Genomic DNA, 23,359 nt, shown 5'->3' on the forward strand with positions numbered 1-23,359 from the left:
TTAAACTATAATTTGTGATTTATGGGTCTTGCCTTTTCACTTCATCTTTTGACTAAAACCTACAGCTGGCCCTCTTCCCCTGAGATCCAGTGTTTAATAACCTCTACAGTCGGAAAGCTGTTCTTTACCTCTAACCAAACTATTTTATGATAATCTCAATTTCGTCTTCTAAGAATTGAAGGGGTGGGAGAGACAAGAACCATTTCGACTTAGAAATTTTACAAGCTTGAAAACTATTAAGGTCACTTACTAACTTTCTCTCAACCAAAATACAGAGAAATTCCACTAATTCTGGTAATTAGCTTAGAAAGCCTATGCTTCATCTCCTTAATGCATATTTCATTTTGTTTTCCCTGAATCTCCTCAGTTTCTTCCCATAGCCCTGAAACTACACAGCTAAACCAAATTATTTAACATGAAGCCAATTAGGGTTAAGTAAAGCAAGTGGTTACCCATCAGTCCACGGAGGACACAGTTATATTAATTCAACCCAAAGTTGCCTTTTAACATGATCTGCATTACTTATCCATCTGCATCAGAACTTAGACTACCTAACCACTGTAACTGTCAAATCTCCATAGGATTTCTTCTATCCTGAAATTTATTACCATTTATATTTCTCCCTCATTTATGCTATTTTAAAATATCTTCTTAAATTAGGGAGGGAGTACAGTATAGTAGTAGTTAAAAGACACAAAGGTGCAGACACTCTTTGTTACCTATGTAAATAATCATTCCTACCCACCTCCCTTCTTTCTGTTGGCAGAGCCCTTAATTTGTTTAAGCTGTCTCCCTTACTGGCATATGCTCAGGAATAGTGACCTTACACACATACTCTCTCTTCACAGCCCTACTAATGGTGGTTACAGTCCCTTGGTATCTGTGGGGGCTTGATTCCAGGATCCCCCATGGATACCAAAATCCACAGATGATGCTCAAGACCCTTGTACAGGCTGGGCACGGTGGCTCACGCCTGTAATCCCAACACTTTGGGAGGCCGAGGTGGGCAGATCACGAGGTCATGAGATCGAGACCATCCTGGCTAACACGGTGAAACCCCATCTCTACTAAAAATACAAAAAATGAGCTGGGCGTGGTGGCAGGCACCTGTAGTCCCAGCTACTCGGGAGGCTGAGGCAGGAGAATGGCGTGAACCTGGGAGGCGGAGCTTGCAGTGGGCCGAGATCACGCCACTGCACTCCAGCCTGGGCGACAGAGCGAGACTCCGTCTCAAAAAAAAAAAAAAGAAAAAAAGAAAGACCCTTGTATAAAATGATTAGTAGCTAGGCACGGTGGCACATGCACATAATTCCAGCTACTTGGGAGACCAAAGTGAGAGGATCACTTAAGCATAGGAATTCAAGACCAACCTGGACAATACAGCAAGACCTCATCTCTTTAAAAAAATCAAAATAAAATAATATGGCTTAGTACTGGCATATAACCTATATACATCCTAAGTTTAAGCTACTTTTCTGGTGTTAGTTGAAGCAAAAAAGAACCTAATAGAAAAGAGTTTACATCTCAGTTCTGCCACTTATAAACCATATCATATAGGACAAGTTACTCAATCTCCCTGTATCCTCTGTTTTCTCGTCTGTGAATTAAATGTAAGAGAAGTGCCCACTTCACATATTGATCTTAAATGAAATAATGCAGGTAAAGCATGAAACAAGTACCAGGCACAGAGTAAGTGTTTTAATAATTATTAAATTATCAAGAGTGAATATATGAACACAAATAAGCAAATTTTAAAACACAACAAGAAATAATTTATTCAGAGGCTACCAGGTACTATTTTCACAAAATACAAGTAAAACTTGGCCAGATGCGGTGGCTCATGCCTGTAATCCTAGCACTTTGGGAGGCCAAGGCACGAGGATAACTGAAGCCCAGGAGTTCGAGACCAGCTTGGGCAACAAAGCGAGATCTTGTCTCTACAAAAAAATATAAAAAATTAGCCAGGCGTGGTGGCATATGCCTTCAGTCCCAGCCACTTGGGAGGCTAAGGCAGGAAGATCCCTTGAGCCCAGGAGTTCAAGGTTGCAGTGAGCTATGATCACACTATTGTACTCTAAGGTAGGTGACAGAGTGAGACCTTGTCTCAAAAAAATGTACAACTTAAGCAAAGTTTATCAATTATGGCTTTCAAATTTTAGCTAATGGAGGAAATAGCAAGTTTCCACTTGTCATGATTACATGCATCACTATCATTGTATCATTATTCTAGTACTAATGAAAGACCTCAAGAACATATAAAGCGGCAGTAAAGAGTGCTAAGAAATGACAGTGTGGTCACACCAACTTGCCCAAGGTTACAACAGTGGAGTCAGGGTTCAAACCAGGTCTGTCTGGCTCTAGAACAACTAGTTATCTGCTACTCCAAATCCTGTGTGTGTGTTTTCACTAAACTATTTTGTTGTTTATAGATCTGAATTGGAAGCTATTCTTATACAGGATCAGTACCCTGAACTTAGCAACTGATATAAAGGTATCCCTTATGGAAATCTCAACTAATTCTTTATTCCTTTTAGGAAGAAGAGTCTTAAGAATATGCATTATAAAACATGTTTCAATGAAGTTATTTAAAAAATGTTTGCTCCAGCATACTCTTGCTATCTCCAAGGAATATATTCTGAGACTTTAACAAATGTCCAAAATCTTGAATACTACTAACATATTATTTTCTACATTAAATGCATACATAAGATGAAAAAGTAACATTGAACAACAAATTGCTGGGCTTATACAGGGCTTGCTCTATTCCAGCTATTCCCAAAGTGTGGTCCATGGACCCCAGAAGTCCCCCAAGACCCTTTCAGAGAGTTCATAAGGTCAGAGCAATTTTCCTAATAATACTAAGACATTATTTGCTTTTTTCACTGTGCTAATGTGATGATGCAAAAGCAATGGTGGGTAAGATTGCTGGTGTCTTAACACAAATGAAACAGCAGCACCAAAGTATACTGGTAGTCACTGTACAACCATATATGCTCAGTTAAAAAGTGTGTGTGTGTGTGTGTGTGTGTGTGTGCACGTGCTAAGACTGTCTTTAATGAAACAGTAAAAATTGTCTCCAACCTTTTGAGCACACATCTTTTTAACATTCTATGTGACAAAGTAGGAAATACACAAAGTATTTCTGCTGCACACCAAAGTATAATAGTTTTCAGAAGAAAATGCACTTGTGCAATTGTTTGAGTGGCAAGTTAAATTAACCATTTTCTTCACAGAGTACCATTTTTACTTTAAAGAACAACTAACTGACAAACTATAGTTGTAAGGACTTGGGTATTTGGAAGACATTTTCTCTCAATGGAACAAGCTAACACAGTCAATTCGAAGAAAAGAACTGACAGTATTTGTTGCCAATGATAAAATTTTAGCTTCAAGCAAAAAAAAAATCAGCTTAGGCTAAGGCAAGAGGATCGCTTGAGCCCCAAGAGTTTGAGTACAGCCTGGGCAACACAGCAAGACCCTGTCTCTTGAAAAATAAAAAATAAAAAAAAACTAGCTTAACAGCCTCACACTACTTAAAAGACTTTTCTGGGATTGTTTTGTTTTGTTTTGTTTTTGTTTGTTTTACTTTCAGTTTTGGGATACATGTGCAGAATGTGCAGGCTTGTTACATAGGTATACATGTGCCATGGTGGTTTGCTGCACCTATCAACCCGTCACCTAGGTTTTAAGCCCTGCATGCATTACCTGTTTTTCCTAATGCTCTCCCTTCCCTTGCCTCCCAACCCCCAATAGGCCCCAGTATGTGATGTTCCCCTGCCTGGGTCCATGTGTTCTCACTGTTCAACTCCCACTTATGAGTGAGAACATTCGGTGTTTGGTTTTCTGTTCCTTTGTTAGTTTGTTGAGAATGATGGCTTCCAGCTTCATCCATGTCCCTGCCAAGGGCATGAACTCATTCTTTTTTATGGCTGCATAGTATTCCATGGTGTATATGTGCCACATTTTCTTTATCCAGTCTATCACTGATGGGCATCTGGGTTCGTTCCAAGTCTTTGCTATTGTAAATAGTGCTGCAATAAACATACGTGTGCATCTGTCTTTATGGCAGAATGATTTATAATCCTTTGGGTATATACCCAGTAATGAGATTGCTGGGTCAAATGGTATTGCTGGTTCTTTATCCTTCAGGAATTGACACACTGTCTTCCACAATGGCTGAACTAATTTATACTGCCACCATCCATCTCAGCCCAAAAACTCCTTAAGCTGATAAGCAACTTCGGCAAAGTCTCAGGATACAAAATCAATGTGCAAAAATCACAAGCATTCCTATACACCAACAGACAAGCAGAGAGCCAAATCAGGCCATTCACAATTGCTACAAAGAGAATAAAATAACTAGGAATACAACTTATAAGGGCGATGAAGGACCTCTTCAAGGAGAACTACAAACCACTGCTCAAGGAAATAAGGGAGGACACAAACAAATGGAAAAACAGTCCATACTCACGGATAGGAAGAATCAATGTTGTGAAAATGGCCATATGCCCAAAGTAATTTATAGATTCAATGCTATTCCCATCAAGCTACCATTGACTTTCTTTGCAGAATTAGAAAAAACTACTTTAAATTTCATATGGAACCAAAAAACAATCCATATAGCCAAGACAACCTTAAGCAAAAAGAACAAAGCTGGAGGCATCATGCTACCTGCCTTCAAACTATACTACAAGGCTACAGTAACCAAAACAGCATGGTACTGCTACCAAAACAGATATACAGACCAATGGAACAGAATAGAGACCTCGGAAATAACACCACACATCTACAACCAGCTGATCTTTGACAAACCTGACAAAAACAAGCAATGGGGAAAGAATTCCCTACTTAATAAATGGCGTTGGGAAAACTGGCTAGCCATATGCAGAAAACTGAAACTGGACCCCTTCCTTACACCTTATACAAAAATTAACTCAGGATGGATTAAAGACTTAAATGTAAAACCCAAAATCATAATAACCCTAGGAAAAAACCTAGGCAATGCCATTCAGGACATAGGCATGGGCAAAGACTTCATGACTAAAACGCCAAAAGCAATTGTAGTAAAACCCAAAATTGACAAATGGGATCTAATTAAACTAAAGAGCTTCTGCACAGCAAAAGAAACTATCATCAGAGTGAATAGGCAACCTACAGAACGGGAGAAAATTTTTGCAATCTACCCATCTAACTATGGTCTAATATCCAGAATCTACAAGAAACTTAAACAAATTTACAAGAAAAAAACAAACAATCCCATCAAAAGTAGGCGAAAGATATGAACAGACACTTCTCAAAAGAAGACATTTATGCGGCCAACAAACATAAGAAAAAAAGCTCATCATCACTGGTCATTAGAGAAATGCAAATCAAAACCAAAATGAGATACCATCTCACGCCAGTTAGAATGGTAATTATTAAAAAGTCAGGAACCAACAGATGCTGGCAAGGCTGTGGAGAAATAGGAACGTTTTCCACTGTTGGTTTTGTTTTGTTTTGTTTTGAGAGAGGGTCTCACTCTGTCGCCCAGGCTGGAGTCCAGTGGTGTTATCTCAGTTCACTGCAACCTTGACCTCCTGGGTTCAAGCAATTGTCCTTCTTCAGCCTCCCGAGTAGCTGGGATTACAGGCGCCCACCACCATGCCCAGCTAATTTTTTTTGTATTTTCAGTAAAGGTTTCACCATGTTGGTCAGACTGGTCCCAAACTTCTGACTCAAATGATCTGCCTGCCTTAGCCTCTCAAAGTGCTGGGATTACACACGTGAGCCACCATGCCCAGCCCTTAGAAGACTTTTCTGATGACACTGATGGCAGTATTAACAAATGTTGACCTTTTTTTTTTTTTTTTTTTTCTGAAAAAGGGTCTCCCTCTGTTGTCCATGCTGGAGTACGGTGGTGCCATGTCAGCTCACTGCAACCTCCGCCTCCTAGGCTCAAGTGATCCTCCCATCTTAGCCTCCCAAGTAGTTGGGACTACAGGCATGTGCCACCATGCCTGGCTAAGTTTTTTGTATTTTTGGTAGAGACAGCATTTCACCATGTTGCCCAGGCTAATCTTGAACTCCTGAGCTCCAGCGATCCGCCCGCCTCGGCCTCCCAAAGTGCTAGGATTACAGGCGTGAGCCACCATGCCCAGCTTGACTTCTTTATATTGTATAATAAGATGTGCCAATATTATAAAGATCTGCATAAATCAGTGAACCAATGCCTTACAAATGACGAGTTATAAAATTACGCATAGATAAAAGATCCATTCAAACTGCAAGACAGACCAGTGGATTTTAAATGTAACAGGTTACAAAAAGTTCATTAATGTGATGTAAGATTTTACATGGCAACTAACCATTAATATAAAACTACCAACTGTAGAATTCTGGTGTGATATGAAAGAAAAATATCAACATTACCTTAAAAGACTATTAAAATACTCCTCCCTTTACAAGCTACGTATGAGGCCAGCTTTTCTTTGGATATTTCAACCCAAAAAGCATACTGCAATAGGGTGAATGCAGTGACAAATATGAGAATTTGTCTGTCTTCTACAAAGCCAGACATTACACAGGTTTGCAAAATCTAAAACAATGCTGTCTTCTCGCTAAACTGTTAGTAATACAGGACTATTATAAGAATTAAGCAATACTGGCTGGGCATGGTGGCTCATGTCTCTAATCCCAGCACTCTGAGAGGCCAAGGAGGGCAGATCACCTGAGGTCAGGCGTTCAAGACCAGCCTGGCCAACATGGTGAAACTCCATTTCTACAAAAATACAAAATGTAGCCAGGCATGATGGCGGGTGCCTGTAATCCCAGCTACTCAGGAGGCTGAGGCAGGAGAATCGCTTGATCCTGGGAGGCAGAGGTTGCAGTAAGCTGAGATCGCACCATTGCACTCCAGCCTGGGCAACTGAGCAAGACTCTGTCTCAAAAAAAAAAAAAAAAAAAAAAAGTAGCCAGGCGTGGTGGCATGTGCCTGTAGTCCCTACTCAGGAGGTTGAGGTAGGAGAACTGCTTGAGCCCAGCAGGCGGAGGTTACAGTGAGCCAAGATCGCAAGACTCTGTCCCAAAAAAAAAAAAAAAAAAAAAAAGAAAGCCTGTAGTCTAATGCAGAAACAGGCAAGCTGCAATACAATGTGATTAGTATGACAACAAAGAGGAAAACTGAATGCTTTAAAAGCACAAATGAGAGATTTCTAACAGAGACCACAGTCTCAAGAAAGGCTTTTTAAGATGATATCTATGCTCAGACCCCAACTTCATGCCATCCAGAACAAATAGACGACATGGTTCATGCTCTCTAAAAATTCTTGGTACCCAAGTAGTTAAGAACCATAACTCTGGTATCTAAGTAATTTCTAACTACAGTTATATAATATTGTACTGAACAATGTCTAGTATTCCATAATCTACTGGTCTGTATGTGTCATATACAAGAAAATTAAATCTATGGTTATTCAAAGCCTTTTAGAAATCAATCATGCTGAAAAAAACAATTTGATAACTGTACTAAGTTTACCCCCTGGTTTTCATCCTATTTCATATTTTAAAAATCTTAGTAATATAAATACTTTGACACCTTCATAAATTTACTGTGATAGCTAGTTTTAGTTGTCAACTTGACGAAACTAGGGGATACCCAGATAGCTAGTAAAAGCATTATTTCCGCATTTGCCTATGAGGGTGTTTCCCAAAGAGACTGCCATTTGAATCAATAGACTGAGTAAGAAAGATCTACCCTTACCCAGTGTGGGCAGGCACCATCCAAACTGCTGGGGGATAAGATAAAACAAAAAGGCAGAGGAAGGGCAAATTCACTCACTCTCTGTTCTGGAGCTCAGACATTTGTCTTTCTTGCCCTCTGACCTCAGAACTTCAGGTTCTCCAGCCTTTGGACTCCAGGACTTGCATCAGCAGCCCCCTAGTTTTTCAGCCTTCAGCCTCGAATTGAGAGTTATTTTGCAAAAACCTCAATCACTTTTGCACCAACCTAATACAATGTTGGCTCTGCTGGTTCTCAGGCCTTTGGACTTGAAATGAGCTACTGGTTTCCCTGGTTCCCTAGTTTGCAGACGGCCTATCACGGGATTTCTCAGCCTCCATAATTGTGTAAGCCAATTCCAACAGATCTGTATCTACACATAGCTATCCTATTGGTTCTGTTTCTCTGAAGAATCCTAACTAATATATATACTATACAGGACATATATTTCATGTCTTCTTGGTAACAGAGAGCACAGCAAACTTTCATTATTATTCTATAGTATTACAAATACATTTGATACCCTTAAAGCTAATTTAGTTGTCCAAGGATGTTTTCCTTGTATTATCTATGACTTATTCAGTTGTGTGTGTGTGTGTGTGTGTGTGTGTGTGTGTATTTTTTTCCAATTTCTTCATCGCTATCATGTTGTCAGAAATCTCACTGTCTTGTTATCAGTATGTTTATTGCAGCATCTTGCTGCTTGTAAATTATTCCTCCTTAATCTACTACAACCTTAGAAACCTTAAGTATCATATATAAAGTAAAAATAAGCTCTCAGCAACAGCCTAAAGAGCTTTATTTATAAAGAATTTCTTATTAAACTGACAACTATTTGGTGGCTTTTGTAATGTTTCAGAGAGATGAGGTACTGCCACTGAGTCTAGATAGGTAAAGACTTACTATTTCAAAGTTTCATACCTATATCTAAAATATCCCTCTTGCTTTCTATAAACTCAACTCAGATATTCCAGACAGCCTTACTTGAAACCCAGACCAGTTTACATATCCTTCTGAAGACACACCTTGTGGTGCCCCTTCCTTGCTACTCTCTATTCATCTGTTTCCCCAATAAGACTGTCAGCTCTTCAACAATCTCTCATCTCTGCTTCTCCAGCACAAAACCCATATTCTACCTTATAAATAAATACTTGCTGAAAAAAAAACAATGACAGAGAATGAAACCAACTGTATAAAAAGCCATAAACTTACTACATAAAATTAAAATGACCTTTCATATATATAATGATATTAAGTTTCTTCTCAAAATGCACACTCAGGAAATCCAAATTTGAGAGGAAGTCATAAGAAATGCATTAAGAACCAAGTATGTAATAATGTAATAGTAAGCCATTTCACCCACCCCATCCTCTAAAAAATCTTTTTAACAGCCGGGTGCTGTGGCTCACGCCTGTAATCCCAGCACTTTGGGAGGCTGAGGTGGGCAGATTACCTGAGGTTGGGAGTTTGAGACCAGCCTGACCAACATGGAGAAACGCCATCTCTACTAAAAATACAAAACTAGCCGGGCATGGTGGTGCACGCCTGTAATCCCAGCTACTCGGGAGGCTGAGGCAGGAGAATCACTGGAACCTGGGAGGCAGAGGTTACGGTGAACCGAGACCATGCCGTTGCACTCCAGCCTGGGCAACAAGAGTGAGACTCCATCTTAAAAAAAAAAAAAAAAAAATCTTTTTAACTTGGAGGGGAAAAAGCAAAACACCATAGCTGCATCTTACTCAGATAATTATATATTTGTATTCAATCTAAGTGCAACTGACATTTAAAGAATGTTTGCTAAAATAGTTTAAAGAAGTAAACATTAATATCTATAATAAAACCTTAAAACCCCTAGAAGAAAACACAAGGGAAAAGCTCCCTGATATTGTTCGGCCTTGGCAATGATATTGGTGGATACTACACCAAAAGCTCAAACAACAAAAGCAAAAATAAATAAGTAGGACTACATCAAACTAAAAAGCTTCTCCAAAACAAACAACAAAATGAAAAGGCAGCCTATGGACTGGGAGAAAATATTTGCAAACTATGTATCTGGTAAAGGGTTAATATCCAAAATACATAAGGAACTCTCACAACTCAACAGCAAAAAACAAAACAAAACGAAATAACCCAATTAAAAAATGGGTAAAGAACCTAAAGAGACATTTTTCCAAAGAAGACATACAAAGGGCCAACAGGTATATGAAAAAGCACTGAAAACATCACTAATTATCAGGGAAAAGCAAATCAAAACCACAATGAGCTATCACCTCACACCTGTTTGGATGGCTATTATCAAAAAGACAAAAGTGTTGGCCAAAGTGTGGAGAAAAGGAAACCCTTGTACACTGTTGTTGAAAATGTAAATTGCTACACAGACATTATGGAAAATGGTATAGAAGTTCCTCAAAACATTAAAAATAGAACTGCCTATGATCCAGCAATCCCTCTGCTGGGTATACACCCAAAGAAACTGAAATCAGCACCTCATAGAGATATATGCTTTCACATATTCATTGCAGCATTATTCACAATAGCATAGATTATGGAAACAACCTAAGTATCTGTCCTAAGATGAACAGATAAAGAATTTGTGGCATATATATATATATATACACACACACACACACACACACACACACACACACACACGGGAATATTATTCAGCCTTAAAAAAAAAAAAAGGAGATACTGTCATTTGAAACAACATAGATGAACCTGGAGGACATTATGTTAAATGAAATAAGCCAGACACAAAAAGAAAGACACTACATGATCTCATTTATATATGAAATCCTTTTTTTTACTTTTTATTTATTTATTTATTTAGATGGAGTCTCACTCTGTCGCCCAGGCTGGAGTGCAGTGGCATAATCTCAGCTCACTGCAACCTCCGCCTCCCGGGTTAAAACGATTCTGCTGCCTCAGCCTCCTAAATAGCTGGGATTACAGGCACATGCCACCATGCCTGGCTAATTTTTGTATTTTTAGTAGAGACAGGTTTTCACCATTTTGGTCAGGCTGGTCTCGAACTCCTGACCTCGTGATCTGCCTGCCTCGGCCTCCCAAAGTGCTGGGATTACAGGCGTGAGCCACCACACCCAGCGAAATCCTTTTTTTTTTTTTTTTTAAAGGTGAATACGCAGAAACAAGAGTATAGCCACAGTTACCAGGGGAAAGGAGGGGGACGAAATGGGAATAAGTAGGTCAAAGGGTACAAACTCGCAGTTATGTAGGATGAATAAGTCTAGAGAGCTAATGTATAGCGTGAGGTCTATAATTATTCATATTGTATAGTATATATAAAATTTGCTAAGACAGATTTTAGATGCTTATACCACAATTTTAAAAATTATAGAAGGAGATGGATAGGTTAATTTGCTTAACTGTAGTAATCATTTCATGATTTTGTATCTGTGTATGTTTTGTATATGTATAGCAAAACATGCTGTATACCTTAAATATACACAATTTTAGAAAAGGACAAAGAAAGAATGGTGATTATTGATGATCTAAGCTAAAATAAAATTAAAAAGCTCTTTTGGGCATATCTCGCTAATTTGAGGATATTCTAACAGAAAATAAGTAACCCATAACAAAGACTCATAGATTATTGATGTTGGAAGGATCTTATAGGTCACCTGTTATTTACATATACTCCTCATTGCAGAAAGAATTCAGGCTGCTAGAGATCATCTGATCCACTTTTTATAATACATCCCTACATTTCTGCATTCCTCTACCTTTCACTCACAGATCCCTTGAACCCACACAAAATATGTCTTTATAGATAACTTTTCAAATATTCATCTGTTCAACTTATTTTATAGCATTACTGATTACAAACAAATATGTGTACAAGATTTCAAAGATTTCTTTGGTGTCTCAAATATTATCCAATAAAATGAATACACCAGAGACATCTGTGTGTTCTTTTGTACACCTTATCTTTTTTGATTCTCATAACTACTCTATGAAATGTGCAAAACAAGTACCATCCCATTTAAAGATTGTCAATACAGAGTAGTAGTAGAGAGTCACTGTGAGACAGATTTAGAAGCAAGAGATAACTGCCTCTCACAAGCTACGTGATTTTTTTTTTTTTTTTTTGAAACAGCGTCTCACTCTGTCCAGGCTGGAGTGCAGTGGCGCAATCTCGGCTCACTGCAACCTCAGCCTCCCTGGTTCAAGCGATTCTCCTACCTCAGCCTCCCGAGCAGCTGGGATTACAGGCACATGCCACCACGCCTGGTTAATTTTTGTATTTTTAGTAGAGATGGGGTTTCACCATGTGGCCAGGATGGTCTCAATCTCCTGACCTCGTGATCTGCCCACCTCGGACTCCCAAAGTGCTGGCATTACAGGCGTGAGCCACGGCGCCTGGCTATGTGATCTTAGGTAAGTTACTGAAGTTCTCTAATCCTGCTTCCTCACCTGCAAACTGGAGATGATATTATAATCGTTCCTACCTCATATGGTTACTGTGAAGATTAGCGAGATAATGTACATTTTCTTATGTAATAACTACCCCATGTAAACACTCAATATTAGCTCATGGTTAATGTGCAAAGAGGAGAAAGAAGTTGTGTCTAAATTACTTATTCTCTCTGAATTTCACAGCAGCACTAGATCAAGAATTAAGGTTCTATGTTCTATCTACACTGTCTCCCACAAAACCAAAAATGTTTGTAGTTACTTGCATTTTAAGTATTTTTTTCCACCCTTGGATAACTGATAAAAATGTCTAAAAGCTACTATTATCCTCCTCTAAGTGAAATTCCCAAAAGTTGAAAAATTGTGCAGGGTTTAGTGGCTCACATCTGTAATTCCAATGCTTGGAAGGGCTGAGGCAGGAGGACTGCTTAAACCCAGGAGTCTGAGACCAGCCTGGGCAACATAGGGAGACTCCCATTTAAAAAATTAGCAGAGTGTGGTGGTACAGTCCTATAGTCCCACCAGCTACTCCTGAGACGAAGGTTGGAGAATCGCTTTGAGCCCAGGAGTTCGAGGCTGCAATGAGCTATGACCGTGCCACTGCACTCCAGCCTGGGCAACAGAGAGATACCCTGTCTCCAAAACATGAAAAAAAAGAAAAATTGTTAAAGGTCTGTCTTTAGAAAAGTAAATACTCAGTGGAACATAATGAAGTTACCATGCAACACAATGAAATTTATATTCAAAATAGGAAGTATTAGATTAACTGATAAACTGGTTTCTCTTTCCTACTATTACTAGATTATCTTTTAAAAAAACTTTATCTGGGCCAGGCACAGTCACTCACGCCTGTAATCCCAGCACTTTGGGAGGCCAAGGCTGGCAGATCACGAGTTCAGGAGTTTGAGACCAGCCTGGCCAACATAGTGAAAATACTACTAAAAATACAACAATTAACCAGACATGATGGCACGTGCCTGTGGTCCCAGCTACTCAGGAGGCTGAGGCAGGAGAATTGCTTGAACCTGGGAGGCAGAGGTCAGAGGCTGCAGTGAGCCGAGATCATGCCACTGCACTCCAGCCTGGGCGACAGAGCAAGACTCCGTGTCAAAAAAAAAAACACCTTTATATTTTCAAATGGTAGGGATGGCTAATTTATTGTGTGTGATACCAACTGCAACAGGAGAAACCTGTTTCATCTATCAAAGCTATTGATAATGTTGACAAGAACTATAAAATGCATGTCAGAATGTTTTTTAACTTAAGAGGCCTACATTATCATATGTAAAATAACTCAGAAACAGAAAGTCAAATGCTGCATGTTCTCACTTATATGTGACAGCTAAACAATGGGTACACATGGACATACAGAATGGTGGATATTCGGGTGATGGGTATACTAAAAGCCCAGACTTCACCACATCTATACATGTAAGAATCTATACATGTAAGAAATCTGCACTTGTACCCCATAAATATTTTTTAACTTTTAATTTTTTAAACTTAAGAGGCCTAGCCTCAGTGAAAATTTAAGCTGCATAATTCATGCTGAAAAATTTTCTATGTTCATTAGTGTTGGCAAAAAGGTCACCCTAGGATTTGAATAACAGTAATATTTAATTTCATTTCCCCATTAACTTTGCCAGGAATCTCACACTAGTGTTAAGGTAACTTCTAGAATACAGAAGGAAAAAAGGAATGGAGAGAAGAAGACATTAACTGAATTACCATTCAATACCATGCAACTTGGTAATAGATCTTTGCACAGACAACAGCAAATCAAAACATTAGTCCAAATATGACCACTGACTTCAGGGCAAATATGAGAGATTTAAAATGAAAGAATACAGTTCATGAGATTTAAAAAAAAATGGAAAAAAGCAATAATAAATGAATGAGGTCTGGTGATAAAACAGCTGCTCAATAACAAAATTATTCTAAAACAACTTCAGAAACCCTACTGTCTGCCAATATATATATAACCTCCCTTCAATGGTTGATTTTTCAATGGTCAATTTTTCACTAAAGTAGTATACTCTATTCAATTTTTTTTTTTTTTTTTTTTTGAGACCGAGTCTCACTCTGTAGCTCAGGCTGGAGTGCAGTAGCACGATCTTGGCTCACTGCAACCTCCATCTCCCAGGTTCAAGGGATTCTTGTGCCTCAGCCTCCCAAGTAGCTGGGACTACAGGCACGCACCACCACATTCGGCTAATTTTTGTATTTTTAGCAGAGGTGGGGTTTCACCATCTTGGCCAGGCTAGGCTCAAACTCCTAGCCTCAAGCGATCTGCCTGCCTTGGCCTCCTAAAGTGCTGGGATTACAGGTGTGGGCCACCACCCCCGGCCATCAATGTATGCAAGATAAATTGACTACAGAAAAATAAACTATTCAAAGAAACACCTAATAACCATTCTAACAACTATGCCTTTATACAATGCTCTCAGCAAAAGGCCTCACAATGACAATTACAACATCTTGAAGCACAGAAAACACTACATGTAGTGTATAAAAAAAACTAGTGATATGTGTCTCTTAAACCTTCATAACTCAAAACCACAGGTTTGTATTTTTTCTAAAAATAATATTTATTTGTATCACTTTTAGTAGAAGTCTGATTCTTAAAGTCTTCTAATTTTGCTTACTGCTAATAATGAGGATGGTAAACGGGTGTATGTGTGGGGTAAAGGAGAAGTTGAGAAATTCCTCACTGGTATATGAATGAATTCCATACTTGCCTTTTAAAATGTGCTCCTTTCTTGAAATTGGGCATACAAAACCTCCCTCTGGGTTTGCATTACTTTCATATTTGTGAATACTCACATGGTAGTCTTCAAAGAGCTAGAACACTTGTTTTCAGCCATTTGCCAGGTGGGTGTATTTTCACCACAAATTCCAAGAACTAATGATATGTAAATACATATGTATGTATGTCTACACATACATATACGCACACTATGTGTATGCGTGTATATCTTTACAAATGTTTACATAATTTAATTATGGGCACCATCATTATACTTTTTACCACACACACAAAAAAAATGGTGGCAGAAAATCTGGAAAGATTCTAATAACCTCAATTCGTGAAAACTAATATGCCTCAAAAAAGAGGGGGAAAAAACTTTAACAAAAACACTGTGCTGACATGATTAGCTTTATCATTTAACTGGTGTGAGGCATCTGGGCCATGCCATATTTGAACTCTTATCGTGGTGTTTGGGGTGTGCTATATTGTGGAACAGTTCATATGAAACTGCTGACACCTTCTAAAATGGTAGGACAACATTTACATATTAGGAGCTTACATAACTGAAGAAAATCGTGTGGCAATGACACAATTCATATTTATTTTAGAACCACGGCTCATCTCAAAAACTCTTTATCAACTATCCAGAAGTAGCCCAGCTTTTTACCAACCAAGTAGTTATTTACTATAGCAACTTCTTTACCAACATTTCCAAAATTTTCCACACACTTCCATGATGAGCTATTAAGCAGTCTCTGTATGTGTTGTTACCTGGGCAACACTCTAAGAAGGCTTTTACCTTTACAGAACTGGTGGGTCAAAGAGAAGCAAGGCTTCTTCAAATCGACTACACACTATTTAATTAGAAGCAGTAAGTGTGAAATCATCAGCAGACAGAAAAGCTTGAGAACTGCCACCAGTACTTCAACTTGATTAACAGACACAACTTACTGGCATTTATACCTTCATTTCTAGCTACCCAATTCCCCTGTGAAACAAGGCAAGTTCCATCCAAGACTTCAAAACATCTTCAGTCATACAGGCTGTCAAAGACATAAATGCTGAAATCTAAGAAAATTCTTGGAATAAAGAAGCCATCAATTCCTTACAAGTGGATTTTGTATAAAATACCCTGCTTTGCTGCCCTAAATTCTAAAAGCTACTCAGCTTAGCTGCAGATCTGTATAAACTACCCTTCTGCCTGAACTAAACCTGCCTCCAAAAATTAAGATCCAGTCATTTAGAAATCACATTTTAGAAGGCCCTTGTAAAGACTTTCAAAACTGCTTCCTGTTCTACTACAGCCAATTTGATGCTATTTAATGAAGGAAAACAAAAAACAAACAAACAAAAAAACACTGTCTCTCCTTACAAATAAAATATTTTTCACTTTCCAACACTTTTAGGATTGGTAAACTCAAGGTTGCTTCTCTAACACTAATAATTTTTCCCTTCAGCTTCTACTCTAAGGATACTTATGTGCTCTCTGGATCATATTTTAATCATAATATATAAATCCTGTTCAATGTTAAGAAGTACTAGATTACTCCAGAGTCAAAAATGAAAGATAAACTGAAAAGCAGAAAGGAAAACTGGCATTCTAGGCTCTTAACCATCTGGTGCTAACGGACTCTTTCTTGCCTAGCTCTTTCACTACTCATTTTTCCCTGTCTATGCTTGTATACCTTTGATCACCCTGGCCCCTGGACCAGAAAGGCCTTTCTCTCATACTAGTTGTCCTATTTCCACATGTCCAAATCCTACCCATTCTTCAAAGCATAGTTCAGGGGCCGGGCGTGGTGGCTCACAACTGTAATCCCAGCAATTTGGGAGGCCGAGGCAGGAGGAAAGTTTCAGTCCAGAAGTTCAAGAACAGCCTGGGCAACATAATGAGACCCCGTCTCTACAAGTAATGAAAAATTAGCCAAGCATGTTGGTGTGTGCCTATATAGTCCCAGCCACTTGGGGGCTGAGGCAGAAGAACTGTTAGAGGCCAGGAAATCAAGGATGCAGTAAGCTGTGATGGCACCACAGCACTCAGTTTGAGTAACGGGAGTGAGATGCTGTCTCCAAATTTAAAAAAAAAAAAAAAAAAGTAGTTCAAATGTCACCTCTTCTTTTATCCTTAAAACTAAAAGTAGGCCGGGCACGGTGGCTCACGCCTGTAATCCCAGCACTTTGGGAGGCTGAGGCGGATGGATCACCTGAGGTCAGAAGCTCAAAACCAGCCGGGCCAACATGGCGAAACCCCGTCTGTACTAAAAATACAAAAATTAGCCGGGTGTGGCAGTTGGCGCCTGTAATCCCAGCTACTCAGGGAGGCTGACGCAGGAGAATCACTTGAACCCGGGAGGCGGAGGTTGCAGTGAGCCGAGATTGTACCACTGTACTCCAGCCTGGGTCAAAAACAAAAAACAAACAAACAAACAAAAATAAAAGTAATCTCTCCCTCCTCTCTAAACTCTTATAGTTCCTTATCTTTATCTTTTTACCACCCATTACTTTCTGCCTTTCATTATCACTGTTGTTTCCATATTTAATCGCCCACCTAAGCATAAAGTCCTCAGGGTCAAGGTCCATCTTTATTCAAACTGATTAACACAATCCCTTATACACACTAAGCGAGGTTAGGAAAGAAGCCCACCAGAAACAACTCCAGATTGAGTCCAGAGCCCTGGCTTTGCTAATAACTCACTATCTGACCTTGGCCTTGAGGCTCTTAGTATGTTCCTTCACTTACAAAGTTAAGAGGGTAGGCTAAACTAGTTGTATTTGTTGTTAAATGTAGGCTATAATCCATTAGCTGGGTGTAAAATTAATTTGGAAGTCAAAACCCAGCATTTTAAAAATGAAATGAAATAACAGAATATATCAATGTGTGTTATAAGCAGTGGGGTGCTATAAATGTTTAACAACTACCTATGAGGAGGGAAGCCCTAAGAATACCATTTGCTGAATTTCCTGGTGTAAATATTCCCACCATGACCAATTTTGAGCTACCAACATGATGTCACTGGACATAGAGCTAGATAGGAAGAGATATGCACAACTGGTCTTGCAAGCCATTATAGCTAACTCAGCAGGGCCCTGAAAAGATAAATATTATTTCACCAAACTTTCAACTTTGTGTGTGTGTGCGCTTGCGGAATCAAGAAGTAAAATGTATTTTTTATTGTGGGTCACAGTCAAATGAGTTTAATAAATGTTCAGGTAAACAATCTCCTGGTGTCCTTCATGTATACTACATAATTTGATAAATCTTACTCTTGGTTACAGATGTCTCTTCACCACAATTCATATTTTTCTTCAAAAATGGGAGTAACAAACTGATATCACCGGAAGGCAAATTACACAGAGCAGGAATTTGGTTTATGGAATATCAGCCAAGTGCCAAGGTTTTTAGCATTTGTTCAGCCCTACATACCTGAAGGATATAACACACTCCTACTATCAATGGCTCACTTAGCAATGGGTTGGGGGGCAGGTAGGGGGTAAGAGGAGGAAATCCATAGTATAAAAAAAAAAATCCAGATAATTCTAGTATTTGTGCTCATGTTCCCACCCCACTGAATACCCAGATACACAGAAAATTAGAGCAGTAAAAAGTAAATGTTCCATGCCTGATGTTTCCCAATCAAATTCCCTTGCATCCCTCAATGAGACTTCCATTACTAAGAATCCTCTACTGGAACTAAGCTTTTACCATGGACTAGGGATGCATAGTTCTTGCTGAATTTAGAACAGGCAACAGGGAAAATAACACAGCAAACAGTTGTTAGGCTTCATATTCTGGGAAAATCAGGCTTTTATTAAAAAAAAAAAAACTGTCTTATTTTCCTCTTATTTAAGCTTACTAAACTGGGTGAGAATTTTCTTAAATATATTTTTGGCTGTACTATGTCTATCACAACACAGCCTGTAACCAGATTTTTCATGAGTATTTATAAAGAATTGTGTTGTTGTTGGGTTTTTTTTTTTTTAAGCCCAACAGCACTGGCAAATGTTTTCTATTTTAAAAGCTATTTAGAAAATAAGAAGGCTCAGAATTTCAAGTATACTAATAATCTTAGCCCAAATCTAACTCTAAATCAACTGAATATATGCCTAGAACTTTCCCAGGAAAATCCCCAAAAAGTACACCAAAAAACACCAAAAGATAACAAAAAAGAGTTAGCATGCACATAAACTTGGTATACCCAATTATGCCATCCTATCTGTTGAATAAGAGCAATATGGGAAGTAAACGAAGTATAAAAAGAAGATGCTCAGAGATGCAAGCTCTTCTTAATTCATTAACTCTTCCTTATTAGGGTCCACTGATGTTCACATACTTATACCCAATTCAAATACTGACTATAAAGTCAAAATTATTTCCCCTTCTGAAAGTCTAGGAGTCAAACAATGTCTTTCTCTATAATATCAGCATTAAAACTCTCCTTTAAAAATGAGTATGTTTTACCATAACTCAGGCTCAAGTCCGTACTTTCTCAGCCTCCACTGTTTGTAATGGCAAAATGCTCATCAGATCATCTCCACAAGAAACCCCTGAGCCATCTCTGAAATACCAGCACCTGGAATAGCCTTGGGCTGCTGGTCATCCTCAGACTCAACGGCTGACCCATTTATATGTCAAGAGTTATAAAAATATAGAACTCATTAAAATTAACACATAAGCAAGCTCTGTGCCTGGGAATCCCATAGGCTTACACCCCCTCTAACCAGTCATAATGATCCATACCCCACTTGAAGACAATGGTAGGTTGGAATGCAGGCCCAGTTCTACACCTTCAATATAGGAAATTTTTGCTACTTAGCCACTACTCTCTTCAAAGTCAATCTCTTGAAGCCTAGCTATCTCCCACACATATTTTTACTTGGCACAACAGAATTCCTTCTTTTGATTACTCCAAAAGCATGGATAAAAGGACTTTCTGCTTCAATGCTGTATCATCTGAGAGTTCAAATAAATATACAATGGCTGAGCAAATTCAAGTTTGGGTTAAGGCAAAGAAAAAAATTCAAGTTTTTTAAAAGTCACAAATTTAGAACTGGAGAGCTGATCACATGAAAACTCCTGTTTCACATGCCTAATAAAATTCTTTCATTCAAAGGAAAAAAAAATCATAACTACCAGCGTAAAAAGAAAACATCTAAATCATGAAACAATTATCAAAGAAACAAAAATTCTCAGAACATCGCAACTGTAATATATAGAAATTCCCATCAAATAACTCAGGTGAAAACAAAAAAATGGGACAAGCACCGTTGGCTCAGGCCTGTAATCCCAGCACTTCGAGGGGCCGAGGCGCAAGGACTGCCTGAGGCCAGGAGTTGGAGACTAGCCTGAGCAACATGGTGAGACCCTTGACTCTACAAAAATAAAACAAAAAATTAGCCAGGTTTGGTGGCATGTGCCTGTGGTCCCAGCTACTCAGGAGGCTGAGGTGGGAGGATCTCTTGAGACCAGAACTAGGACTGAGCCACTGCACTCCAGCCTGGGCGCCAGAGCGAGACCTTGTCTCTTTAAAATAAACAAATAAACTTCATATATTTACAGTCACACTTTTTTAGGTTGGTTTGTATATTCACCATATGCCCCAATAGTACTGAGACTTACTAACTTGTTTCCAGCTTTCTAGAGGACAATGTAGGTTATATAATATGTTCACATATAAGCTCTACCCTATTTCATCTACTTCTCCCCATATGACTTACTAATACACATCAGAGGCCGGGCGCTGTGGCTAACGCCTGTAATCCCAGCACTTTGGGAGGCTGAGGCGGGCAGATCACCTGAGGTCAGCAGTTCCACCAGCCTGACCAACATGGAGAAACCCCGTCTGTACTAAAAATACAAAATTAGCCAGGCGTGGCGGCGCATGCCTGTAGTCCCAGCTACGCAAGAAGCTGAGGCAGGAGAATCGCTTGAACCCGGGAGGCGGAGGTTGTGGTGAGCCGAGATCGCGCTGTTGCACTCCAGCCTGGGCATCAAGAGCGAAACTTCGTCTCAAAAATAATAATAATAATAATACACATCAGAGCAAATGTAGGCTACATAATATGTTAAAATATAAACTCTGCCCTGCTTTATCTACTTCTCTCCAAATGAATAATACATAATATCAGCGCATTTATTGAACTGATTTAGTATAGACACCAGTCTAACTCAAAGTCTAGAGCTAACCCCTCAGGCAGGTGTACATTTAATACAATTTGATGATAATGTATACATAAAGTTCAACTAGTCTTTCTCCTTAGAAATCTCATTGTCAATTTCATAAGGGACGCTCTACTGAGAAAATGAATCACAGGCCAGTTTTCTAGTACTAGGAGCTTGTGAACCAGTATTTTCCATGAACAAAATCCACTTCCAATGTGATCACAACAAGCAAACTTCACATCCGTATCTTCTGACATCATAACTAATGGATATTCTACGGAAGATGCCAAATATAAACACTACTGTAAGAAAAGTCAGAAGGTTTTCATGAAACTGTGTTTTCAGAATTTTAACAAGCAACTACTTACCTCCCACTATGCACGAGGAAATTTAAATGTATTAAAAATCCCTAAACCCCTCCAGTGCCAAAAATAAAGGCCTTAAAATCATTTTCCAAACTGCGCTGAAATCTGTCAGGCAAGCAAAAGTTCTCCTTACCATTAGTGTTAAGGCTGGCATTTCAGTTTACTTGCATGAAACCAATTTTGCAAGTGACCACCCAAGTTTTGGTACATATTCTAATATAACCCTATCTGAGAGATCCAAGGACCTGGACACACTGCCTAGTATCTGAAACCCGTCAGTTCAGCTCCCATGCACCCGGCCACCTCCCGCTAGCCGGTGGCCCCTTTCCACATGCTGACGCACTGCCCAGCCCTGTACCGTTGGCGACCAGTGCAAAGTACTAGCCCAGTCTCAGAAACTTTGACTCAGTTATCAGGACACTGAGCACTCACAAGCTGGGTGGGGGTTGGGGGGAGGTGTTTGTCATGGCTCAGGAGGTCAACTTTGAAGCGGGGCATTCCCTACAGGTAGGTATCTGCCCGGAACGCATCCCATCCCAAACTGCAAAACCACAAGCATCAACAGCAGGAGCCGAGCAAAGTGCTCGGCGGAGGAAGAGGAAGGGCGAGGGAGAGAAATGGTCGAGTACAGAAGCCTGCGTGTGGGTAAGAAAATACCCTAACCACTCGCCCACCGGACGCAGGGCGGCTGGGACTGCGAATCCAGCAGCAGCCACAGCGTAGCAGCGGGCGGCAGCCGCCGAGGCAGCAATGTCAGGAGGGCACAGCTGGAGGAGGCGGCCGCCAAAGCCACTACCCCACCCCCAGGTAAGGGCGCCGACCCCGCCCGCCCTATCCGCGAGGAGCGGCCACCTGGGAGAACTGCGGCGTCCAGGAGGCGGCCGACAGTCCTGAACCCGCCCCGTACCCTCCTTACCGCGGTCCTCCCGCATCCCAGTCCTGGGCTGGGGCCCCATCTCGACCCTCCCCAGGCTCAGCCCGACGCCAACACACCCAGGCAGCCTCGGCCCGCGGATCCGGGCCGCCGGGCCGCCCTCGTGTCCCTAGGAGGCCGTCCTCGCCTCACCTCTTCACGTCTCCGCGGGCGCTGCCGAGACAACAACTCCTTCAGGCGCCCGCGTTCCACCCTCCACCTCGCGCTCTGAAGCCGGGCCGGTCCCGTTCGCTCCGCCACCGCTGGAGCCCGAGGAGGGCGGAGGGAGCTGAGAGGGGAGGGGAGAAAGGCCGCCTGGCAGGAAGAGGCGAGGGAGGGGGCGGGCCGAGAAGGAGGGGAGGAGGAGGAGGCGGCGGGTCGGAAGCGCGCTCGTCCAGGCCCCTCTGCGCGGCGTGCGCGCTCCTGATGTCGGAGGCGCCCACTCTGCCGGGCGGCGGCGGCGCACACGCGCGTGCACGTCGCTGCGTGGCCGCGGTTGCGCCGGGAGCGGAGGAGTGAGGTCCTGACAGAACCAGAGCTGTTAGAGCAGGGACGCACGAAAGGCGGGAGTACGGGCGGCGCTAGAGAACCTCCGCGGCGGAGGGGCCTGGGGGTGGGACCGCGCCCGCGAGCCCGCCCTGACCGGGGTGCGTTCTGCTGGCAGTTGCTGAGTTCGGAAGATTAACTCTGAATGTGGAGAGATTATTTTCTTGCTCGTAAACCTGGTTTACATATTTTCATTCTTAATGCTCAGTAATCTTAAGGAAAGTCACCTGAAAGAATACTTTTTCACCAAGTACTCTTCTGCGCCTGTTCGAAGGTGTCTGTGTGCTTGTGAAGCGCTCCCTTGTTAGTTCCTTCTGTGAGACTCGGGGGAGACTGAACAGGGAAATCACCTGCGGGGAATGAACAGGAAAGCAATAAGTAAGCACCATTACGTATTATATGAAGAAAATGTGCCCTCATTTGCACCTTTTTATCC

At 40.6% G+C, this 23,359-nt stretch overlaps 1 protein-coding gene across 10 annotated transcripts in view; it reads right to left on the bottom strand.

Moving 5' to 3' along the window:
- Positions 1-22,960, bottom strand: part of RABGAP1L (RAB GTPase activating protein 1 like) — an 830,901-nt gene extending 807,941 nt beyond the window's left edge. For 4 of the 10 annotated variants that reach the window (XM_008978332.4, XM_034941037.3, XM_063603803.1 and 1 more), the window contains exon 1: positions 22,531-22,926. Coding sequence is in view for 3 of the 10 variants with exons in the window: in XM_055111246.3 (XP_054967221.1) it covers positions 9,210-9,245 (36 nt within the window). In the remaining 7 variants the exon portion in view is untranslated. Of the gene's footprint in view, positions 1-9,209; positions 9,425-22,530 lie in introns of all 10 variants that reach the window. The other 6 variants (XM_063603797.1, XM_003824681.4, XM_055111246.3 and 3 more) reach the window with 5 other exon arrangements.
- Between the last annotated feature and the right edge of the window lie 399 nt (positions 22,961-23,359).

This window comes from Pan paniscus, chromosome 1, assembly GCF_029289425.2.
Source record: "Pan paniscus chromosome 1, NHGRI_mPanPan1-v2.0_pri, whole genome shotgun sequence".
NCBI classification, from domain to species: Eukaryota; Metazoa; Chordata; class Mammalia; order Primates; family Hominidae; genus Pan; species Pan paniscus.